We start from the raw sequence: 10,856 nt of genomic DNA on the forward strand, positions 1-10,856 counted from the left end.
AATGTATACATATGTTATTAATAATATGATTTCATTTCTTATATATATGAGACCCAAAACTTAGGTCGAGAAATTCGAATTTATAAATAAATAAATATATATATATATATATCTTGGTCAATTAATTTTTGAGCCACTTAGTATTATAAATTCCAATAATTTAAATATTTACTGACAGCGGTTAAAAATAAATCATTTTTAAAATACTTTCTATTAACTTACACTAGTTAGGATGTTTTTCTTATCATATAATTTTTCTACAATTGTATAGTGATCTTCGTTTTCAACAAGAAGAAACTGAGAAGAAACTCCTGCATTCGTTAATGCCTAATTTGATGAAAATATAAATAGATAATAAATATTTCAATGAAATGACGTGGACAAAAAATAAACTATTAACAAATAGCATTTTTAATAAGAGATTTAAGATAAAGAATCGAGAAAAATCATTTATATCTTTTAATTCGATGTAAAGATTAACGTAAACAATGAAAGTTATGATATCTTTGTTATAATTAATGTAATAAACTTAAAAACTACGAAAAATAAATCAAGGTGAGTTAGAAAGGTGGCTACAAGTTTGATCTCATCGTGTGCTGATATTATATTTGCGAGCAAGTGTTGAAAGTGATAATTGAGATCACATTTCGTTGGTCTCACAACCTCTCAATCATTATTGTAGGCAATCGCCCCATGATGTAATTGTAAATTGCTGCTATACAATGCCATCTCGGAAGCCGATACGGGTACTGTTAATGTAATACAGACACGTAACTTCTTGGAAAGGAGACTTCAAATGCTACTCATCGGTTCCTCGTAAATAAAACAATGCAGCATACCACGAGACCAAACGTAGTCACCTTTCTAACTCACCCTGTACAAAAAGTTAATTTATTGAAAAATTAAAGATTTTGTAGAAATTTCTGAACGAATTTTGCAATAATAAAAGTGCAAAAATTCGACGATCGGCAATAATTCATCCCTCGAGTTTATTGTATGTGCTATAGTTTATTCTATGAAATAAATGCAATCATGATTTTAGATATATATATTTAGAAACAAATCATATTAATACTGTACTATCATTTTACGATAGTATGATATTAGAATGCCTAGAATCATTATTTATATGAAATAAACTTATGATTTCTCTTAGAATAACGTCAATAACCGATTATAGATATGTAAATTATTCACTGAGCAGCAACTTTAATAAGTAATTTGTGATATGTTTCTTAATTAATTTTGTTTCCATTTTTAGTAAAAGACGTGAATTCTTTGATAATTTTTTAAGTCACTAACCATATTTAAAATTAGAATTGTTGTTTTTGTCGCGCGACCTAATTTTCCATTGGTAATGCAATCTTTTTTCTTAGGAAAATTGTTACCGCTCGTTTTATTACCGCTCTTATTTTCTATTTTGACATTTAACCCACTGATCTTTGAAATGTTTAAGAGTTTTGAAATATTCGAGACAAATGTAAAAATATATTACTAAAATAGTCATTATGCATTAAGTTCGTCCTACTTCTTTGTTTAGGAAGTTAATAAGCCGGTGAATTAAACCATAAAAAACCTTCTAAATAATAATATTTAATCTAATATAATGCTACTTAATTAAGAAATATTTACGTTTGTAAGTCAAAATATTTTATTATTTCGGCTTTGTATGGATTTTTATATTTTTATAGCGACTTCGGCAAGAGTGATCCAAGTCTGGTTTTTGATGTTACATCATATGGAGTTTGCTTAATTAAAAATAACTAGTTTATCTAATGCAATATAGATGAAAGTCGAATTTTTGTTGTTACATTCGAAGCCCAAAAAAAGAAGAAAATGTGAGAAATATTGTGTAAAAGTTTTCGTTAATTACCACAAAATTGGGATTTATTGACATGGATCATTCTTGCTCTGACGTCGTCTATGAACAAAGAATAAATTTTAAAATATATTTAAAGCACCTTATGATAAGTTTTAGCTTGTTCGATATATTTGGGAGGATCGAATTCTGCTACCACCACTAAGATTTTAAAGTCGGGTCTCATACGTTTTGAAATCTCGTTTATAAATTTGATTGGACTTATCTCGGCCGTTTCTCTTAAAAAATAATAATAATTATNTTAAAACTTTATTAAAATATTATTCAGAAATAATGATAATAGATTATAATTTTAAATATACATCATTTAAATTTTATAGTACTAAAATATATGCACGAATTACTTACTGAGTGAAATTTGCAATGTCCCCAAAACTCATCTTTATGATAGGCGAAAGATCATAAATGCCAGATATCAAAACTACAGCTAGAAATATATATTAATATTTTATAGAATTTTATATAGGTTTACATATACTTTTATAAATAGTTTTATCTTAAATACTTTATTCCGGACCTCTAAGATATCGCTTATTTAATGGATTATCCATCCAATCGGAAGAAATTGCCATGGCTGCTAAATGAGCACCAGCAGAATGTCCCGATAAATAAATTCCCCTAAAAGAAAGATAATAATAGCAATCAATCATTAGAAATATACTATTATTGTTACTTTTTAAAAAATGTATTTTATTATAAACTTAAAATTTCGCTTACTTTGATCCTCTTTTCCAAGCCAAATTTACAATAAATGTCAATGATTGCTTTATTTCATCCACCATTTTAGGTAAAGTCACTAAAATTATATCAATATAAAATTGTTATATGTTGTAATCGTACAGCATGAATATCATCGCGCATCAATGCGTCCCGTTATGTCACGCACATACACTATTTTTCTTTCTTTTCCCTTTTTCTTTTCTCCTTTTTTTCATTGTCTTTCTTTAATTATTTATTTATTTATAAATGCCATTATATTATCAATTGAAATAAACAAACACATAATTTATAGCAATTATTTATATGATTTAATGCGATGTTACGCGTAGAGTTGAGCGATGATTGATAACACGTTTATCAATCAACTCGTGTAACAATAGTATAACAACTAAGCATCATAAATAGATAGTCTAAATATAATTGTTTATTTATGCTCTTTTATACCGGGTGTCTCGAGTAAAACCGGCCCCACTCACCATTGAATAAAATCTGGCCTCAAACGACAAAGAGTTGGCAGTGGGGCGTTATAGCTGCAGGCGAATTTGAATTAGTCTGCCCCATACACAGAGCCCCATACTCTTTCTTTGGCTTTCTTCAATGTTTTTGGGAAGATATTTTCTTATAAAACATTGCTGGACCCCCTGTTGGTCAGGCTCAAAGTGATTGCCCTTTTTGCCCGTAAATGCGAAATTGAGAGTTGGTTATGTAAGTCGACGAAATGCTTTGTAAATAAAACTAAGTTTTCAAACAGTTCTTTTTAAATTTTATTTTGTGTCATATGTTCCTTTTTTCCCAATATGGAGATTACAATAATTTACTCAATCAAATAGCTGGGCCAGTTTTACTTGGAACATCCTTTATTTAAAAATGCATTTTAAAATAAAAAACTAAAATTAAATAATTATTTTAATCACTGTTAAATGCTATTGTTAATGAATGAATGGCGTATATTTACCGAAAGGAGCTAAATCGTATTCGATTGTTATCATAACAATTCCCGAATCCCGAAGAGGTTCCGCAATGTATCCGTAAAGGTCGTTACTAAGATAAATACGAAAAAATAATACGAATCAGTCTACAGAATATTATAACGATAATTATTAATATAATTTTGTTTATATATATATATATAAAGTGTATATTTAAATTTTAAGTTATTTTCTCAAAATATTTTTTCCCGAAAAAAAACGTTACAAAAGATAAATTTGATTGAAGGAAGTTAAGCTAAAAGCTTCCATTGTTTTTTGTTTGTGCTTTTACAGGTTAAAGAAACTTTAAAACGATTGTACAAACAAAAGTTGATAATTTCATACAGTATTATATACAGTTTTTCTTTTCTTTTCTTTTTTTTTGTATTTTATATAACGTTTTTATTCTGATAATCGTGTTATAAAAGAGGATGGAACTTCATGCCCTTTGGCAAAAAGCAGTCTTCTCTTACATTGCTTGTAACTATGAATAATAAATACAGTAAATAAATACTGTTGATATTTAACGTAAGCAATCAGACGAAATTATAAAATTTTGGATTAATTATAAAAACTAACGATATTTTAGTCTATTTTTAAACAAGTTAAAGGTAAAAATTGAACTGAAAACTGATCTAATTGACATTTTCATCATTTAATATACTTATAATAGAACGCAGTAATTAAAATCAAATAATAGAAGTTTCATTTATAGATTGACACATTAAATTTCGATAAGGAAATTCATTTATCCTTTCTATTTAGACGTTTAATTCCAAAAGTTTTCACGGAAATTTTTAAGGAAAATTCAAATAGTAAGATTATTATTTGATTAAGTTATATACTTAGATCTCGAATGATATTTGGTTTTATTTTTTAAAATAAATTTGAAAGTTAATGTCCTGAAAAGGTGAAAAAGCAAGATATAAATTCCTCCTTCGAAACTGTTTAAAATTAATAATAAACAGCGGACAAACACAATAAAAAATTACAAAGAACTTAAAATATAATTCCTATAAAAATAAAATACGATTACTTTCTCCTGAAAAAGCACTTAAAATTTAAGTAATTTACATAAAGTGAATTCTATTCGAACTGATTTAATTTAAATTAATAAATTGCAAATGATAGTGACAAAAATAACTTACTTTCCTATAACCCAACCACCTCCATGAATGAAAACAAATATTGGAGAAGCTGTAATTTTTTAATATAAATAATTCGAATATATAAATTATATGCACTGTTATCTATACAAACAATACATTATTACTATTATTATTTAAATAAAAATATATTATATGCCAATTTTCTTACTTCCTGGCAAATCTTCACTGTAGATATCCATAACGCATCTTTCCGAATCACCATATTTTACTTTAGATCGATGAGGAACTTTTTCGTTTACTTTAACAGTAACTATACCGAAATAAATTATTAAATCTTAAGCACTAAGTTTATATTTATGAGAAAATGTAAAATAATAATCATTCATACTTTCATGAATTAAAAAAGCGTGATTTGTTAAAGCTTCTTTGGGTTCGTCACGTCGAGACCAAAACTTTGGATTATATTCTCTCTCCTGTTCAAATATGTAAATATTTTATGCATAATGTTTTAAATTAACAAACTTAATGAATCTAACTACAATATATTTAACTATATAATTACGGTTAATACAATTTGATTCAAAAGTCTCCATACAAAATACAAATCTTCCAAAAGGAACACCTATGATGAATGTATATACGTAGCATCATACGTGTTAATATCTATTTGCCTATATATACTGTAAATTAAGTTAAAGGACACTCACGGATATCACATTCTGTGACGTATTAGCCTATATAATAAGATAACCTTTTGCCTGTATGGAGAATTTTAAATAATCCTGTAGTAGTAATAGCTGTAATTGTAAACATTTTAAAAATATTTGTATTTTTTTTTAAATTTCTATAATTTATGTAATAGTTATAAATGATGCAGTTAAATAAATTTTCTAAAATCTGTAATTAACGTTAAAAGTTATAGATGTTAAAGTTTTTTCTAAAGATTACAATTAAAACATACATTAAATAATAATAATCATAATATTTTACCTGACGATTATGTTCTTCTGTCATTTTTTCAGATTAAATTACTCGAGAATGTTTAATCAGATGATTTTTAAACGAACTTGATGTGTTATGTAACGAATGCCTATAATCGAGATACGGACATTTAAAGTCGACGAAATATATCCATATAAATTCAGGAAAAACACTAAATATTTATAATATATATAATCTACTATAAAAATAAAAACAATGTTAACTTTTCAGACTAAGTATAATATATATATATATATTCATTTTCCCTATGAGTTTCCTTTAAATGAATATTTTTGTTTGCTGTATCTTATCGTATGACGTCCTTTAACGAAGGTTATGCAAACTTCTCATTGCTAAAACAAATCATTTTTAAGCTGATTTTTTAATTTTAACTTTATAAAAAAAAACAAGAGTGATTTTGCGTATATTCATTATTTGTTACTAAATCTTTAGTCTGAATAAGCGAAAAAAAATAATAATCAGTAAATTTTATTACGTTAAAGTATAACTTGCTCTATGAGTAATTATAATTAAATATTTCAAATTAATTGTTCAATTGCTATTAATAATTATATAAAAAAACTTCGAAGTACTTACTCGTTTTTAATCGCACTTCGTTCCTCTACTCACGAGAATTTGCCGAAAGTTCTGGTCGTATTCCTCAATTAATTAATCATTAGAAATTGTTATCTTTTACGAGATCGCATTAGACGGTTTACGGTGACCGATTTTAGAACGAGTTTTTGGAAGAGTGATTACGAATTTTGTGCTCAGTCAATTCATACGAAACTTTGTTTGTTTCCTCTTTTAATCGTTTGGAATTACATCTGCAAGTTTTTTTTTATATCAGACAGATATCAGTTATCATATTAGCACAGATAATTTAACATAATTCTATTAGTTTTTCTATCATAACATTTTTTAATAGGCCTACTTTAAGTTTATTATTTGTTTTTAATTATGAGCTTACCAGTTTGTTTTAGTTTTTTTTATAAACAAAAATAACTAAAAATCTCGAACTTGTATTTTATTAATTTAAAGTTTTAAAGCAAATTTATTGTTATTATTCCCAATAATTGTACAGCTAATTAGTTGGTTTTATCTATTTTAATTCTTATGCTTTGTTTTCTAGATATACCTACTCTTTCTTTTGGCTTACCTGGTCTTATTCTCTTTTGATATTTCATTTATATTATTTTCTTCTAACCTGGAATTAATGCCTCATACTTTCAGAATGTATTTCAAATGACTCTTTCGCATGGTTTTGTGTATAAATTAAATTAACTTAACGAAGCTACTGTCGTAATATTCAAAGAGCGTAAACGGGTTAAATGATTAAAAAATCACAATGATGAAATGCCTAACTGGGGTAATAGAACAACATATTCATTTTCGATTTACTTTTGTGAGTGGTTGATATAATTTAGTAGGCTAAAATATATATATATATATATATATAGGACTATATAAAGAAAATAATCATCTATTTTAAATTAAAGTATAAAATAATTGGAGAAAAAAATTTTGTTTTCTGTTTTCAGTTATAACTTTCATTTATAAAACTTTATTTGTTTTAATTGGTAACACTTGTTTTAGAAGTATATTGTAAAATAAATAATTTATTTATTAACTTTCTTAAATAATGAAACTTCTATAATTAAATTTAGAATAATTTTAGTTGTGGTGTTGTAGTGTGACGTTTTATCAGAAGTCAATCGGCAATTCTTCGATCAATAGCTACTTTTAATAGGATTATTTAATTATTAGAAAAAGTATATACAGTACATCCTGTTTTACTCGTTACTAATACCTAAATTGCTGTTTTATCAATCGATTTTATGTTTCGACTTTTTATATATCTAATATCCTTTAATGTAAATTGGAAAATTTGAATATACACGAAACACTATAATAAACAAAGTAATGAAATAGTTGAACGCTTTCAGAACTAAATTAATGTATTGATTTAAGTTCCATAAAGTTTCATAAATAAAATATAAAATAAAAAAATATCATAAATGTTTTAATAGATACACAGAATGTATTTCTTTTTATTTTCTTTATTTACAAAAACTTTTTTGACAAGATTGTTTATTGTAATTTAAAATAATTAGATTTATTCACAGACGTTTTAAAACATTTTAAAATTTATTTCATTCTGTTTTGAATAATGTTCAATAATGTTTTATATAGGCCTATATATATAACAAATAAGTAAATAAATATTTAATTTTAAATATTGTGAATAAATAGTAATAACTATAAAATATGTATTAGGAGGTATCTCTAATGAACTGTTGAAAAACATTGGTTTAACTGAAGAGTTATAATTGAAAAATAGCAATCTAAGAGAAAGTAAATAATTCGAGAAAATTTACACTTTAATCCTCAATATATATATATATATATATATATATTTCGTTTTAAGAAGTCACACAAAATAAATTATTGTAAATGATGACAGCTAACAGAAAAAATTTAGTAATTTTAATAATTAAGAATCAAATTAATTTTTATTTTTTATAATTAAAATTTTATTTTGTTTTTTTGCATAATTAGCATAATTACTTTTTTGTTTAATCCAGTTTATCTCCTTAAAACAATTAACATGATAACATTATTTAATATATAATAATAAAAGATTTTCAATCACATTTTTTTTTAATATGTAAAAACAAATTTTAATTTACTTCTTTTACGTCACATTTTCTGCATCATATGTTATGTTAGAAAAAACGTGCATATTTGTATTAAGTTAATTTTTTCTTCTGTATTTTGCACTACTTAAGGTAGCTTATCGATAACGATTATGGTTAGATGCGCTTTACCAAACAAATTCTTGATGCAAAACATTAACATGATTGACCCATAAACGGGGCATAATCATGTCAATAAATATAGAATTAAACTATCTTTATACAAAAATAGATCTATCGGGAAAATAGAGAAATTCAATTAAGATATTATAAAGCATGAAATCTTCCTAAATCTTTAAGTATTTTTAAGAAACTATTTAAAATTTTTGCAGTAGTTCAAGTGAAAAGGACACTGTGATTTCGGGGTTTAAATTTAAACTGTTGTAATATTAATTAAGGCAGTTTATATTAAACAGAAAATGATATTTACATATGTCTAAAAATATTAAGACTACCATCTAATTCTTTGTAGAAATTGAACAAACAATAATCTAGGTTACACACTATTTTTTTACAAAAGATTTTCTACAATCGACTAGGGAGAATTTTAGGAATTTTAGGAAACGTCGTAATTTCTTAAATTCGCTACTGAACTTAGGTAAAATTAAATACCGTAATTATTATTGTTTTTAAATAAGTTTATTTCATTTGATACATGACAACTAGATAAGTGAAAATTCCGCTACAAACGGTGAGTAAGAGTCCACGATTTAAATCAAACATCTTCCAACCAGTAAAACTGATTGAATTTTCTATACAAATGGACGAAAATCTAAATGCAGCAGCTCGAATTATTTCTTCTTTACAAAAGATGGATTTCTTGTAAATTTCTTTCGCTATTTCTTTAGACGTTTCACTTATACTCGCCGAAGAAATACAAAATATGATGAACATACACGTTGGAATGAAGCTCCAAATTATCTGGATTGTTAATAAATATAAGCCATTCGCCTGAAACTTTAAAACATCGTTAACAGTTATTGTCACTTTTGTACCAATACCAACGGACCATAGAAAGAAAATCGGAGAATAAATATCATCGAAATTGCCCACAATATCACTCAGTTCGATATATCTAATGATGATAAATAATAGTTTCTCCTCTGATAAATTTTTGAGTAATTTAACGTCTGCATATAAATCTTTAAATCGTTTTTCAATCTCTTTACTAATGGAAACAAACAGGGTCATTATTAAAAATCCTGGTATAAAAATCAAAATAACGTAAAAACCTTGATATATCATTATGTATATTTTATGACTAAATAAAGTTTTCAGAACAGAATTGAACTTATTTTCGGATGACCTTAAATCTTTGAAAATCATGATGTAACAAACAAGCAGTCCAATACTGCTCAACCACGTTAAAACAATAATAGCAATTAATATCCTTTTCACACGTTTCGAGTGCTTTATCTCGTTTTCTACAGGCAATTCGAACAATTTTATTATTTGAATGTATAATTTCTTTCTATAATATTTAAAGTGATAATAACAGAATGAAATTATTAAAGCTTCGAACGCGAATGCAAGCGATTTCACTGACCAAACCACGCTTGTATACAGAAACGTAAATTCGCATGCCATACATAACATAATGAAAGCGAATAAGGTAATTAACAATAAGACTAAGATTCCGTACCAATTCCTTCTTCGACTAAAACGTAGGCCCCATAAAGCCATATGATTTAACATGGGACTCCAAGTCATTTTAATCCTGTGCGTAGCAGAAAACGGAGGTTGTAAGAAACGAATTTTGGTGGTGACTCGATGCATTGTCTGAAAATCATAATTTAAAAAATATTACGCGATAAACTTCACATCTAAAATAAAATCAAATATTAATATCGAGATCATACCTTTATATATTAAAAGAAGGTAAGATTTGCGAATGCTATACGAATTGTTTTCTCCCGAATAAACCAAGAATCGATTTTCACACCTTCTCTACCTTTTTTTTTTATTTATAGTGTTGCTATTAAAATGACGCACAACTTCCATTAAGTAGCGTTATTAAAGATATAGATTTTTAATGCAGCAAATGATGTGAAATGCTTAAATTGAATATATTTTTTTTATTATTATTAGATGAAAGCTTTTAATAAGGTAAATCAATTTGTTTCGTAATTAAATATTAGTAAAATTAAGAAGTTGCAAGTTTTATGAATAGTAGTAGAAGTAATTTTTTATAAGCTCCAGGCATTATCTTCCACATCTTATCCTATTTTTATTTATTTATTTATTTTAATTTAGACTATTGTATAAGCACGTGACTTTCTTGTAATAATTTAAACTAGGAAGTGAGGGGGAAGATAGTAAAAGAATAGGAGGAAACAAGTTATAAAATTGATAAACAAGGAATATGCTAAATATAATTTACATGAATGATCTAGTCTTAAAAAAATAAAATTAGATGATGAAATTTCAGATAAAAATATATGAGAGAATGTAACTAAAATATTTTAAAGCAAAGACAAAATCACCAAGATGTGCTATGGAAATT

The 10,856-nt window shown here is 25.8% G+C and overlaps 1 protein-coding gene and 1 long non-coding RNA gene across 3 annotated transcripts in view; one reads left to right on the forward strand and one right to left on the reverse strand.

Annotated features, from left to right (window-relative positions):
• Positions 1-380, forward strand: part of LOC111617804 — a 10,548-nt gene extending 10,168 nt beyond the window's left edge. Inside the window, exon 3 of the long non-coding RNA XR_002755486.1 lies at positions 272-380. This is a non-coding gene — a long non-coding RNA (uncharacterized LOC111617804). The remainder of the gene's footprint in view (positions 1-271) is intronic.
• The window catches only part of LOC111617791 (kynurenine formamidase-like), an 11,298-nt gene extending 729 nt beyond the window's left edge, over positions 1-10,569 (reverse strand). Inside the window, exons 1-12 of one of the 2 annotated variants that reach the window (XM_023359092.1) lie at positions 9,996-10,569; positions 6,255-6,484; positions 5,667-5,766; positions 5,065-5,149; positions 4,885-4,986; positions 4,716-4,764; positions 3,555-3,640; positions 2,597-2,675; positions 2,397-2,497; positions 2,228-2,306; positions 1,962-2,097; positions 223-327 (exon numbers count right to left, since the gene is read on the reverse strand). In XM_023359092.1, the coding sequence (XP_023214860.1) occupies positions 223-327; positions 1,962-2,097; positions 2,228-2,306; positions 2,397-2,497; positions 2,597-2,675; positions 3,555-3,640; positions 4,716-4,764; positions 4,885-4,986; positions 5,065-5,149; positions 5,667-5,690 (846 nt within the window). In that variant the 5' untranslated portion in view covers positions 5,691-5,766; positions 6,255-6,484; positions 9,996-10,569. Of the gene's footprint in view, positions 1-222; positions 328-1,961; positions 2,098-2,227; positions 2,307-2,396; positions 2,498-2,596; positions 2,676-3,554; positions 3,641-4,715; positions 4,765-4,884; positions 4,987-5,064; positions 5,150-5,666; positions 5,767-5,881; positions 6,167-6,254; positions 6,485-9,995 lie in introns of those variants that run through there. The other variant, XM_023359100.1, reaches the window with a different exon arrangement.
• Positions 10,570-10,856: the final 287 nt, after the last annotated feature.

The sequence above is a fragment of the Centruroides sculpturatus genome, unplaced genomic scaffold (assembly GCF_000671375.1).
Source record: "Centruroides sculpturatus isolate CEXI.00-Female unplaced genomic scaffold, Cexi_2.0 scaffold207, whole genome shotgun sequence".
NCBI lineage: Eukaryota > Metazoa > Arthropoda > Arachnida > Scorpiones > Buthidae > Centruroides > Centruroides sculpturatus.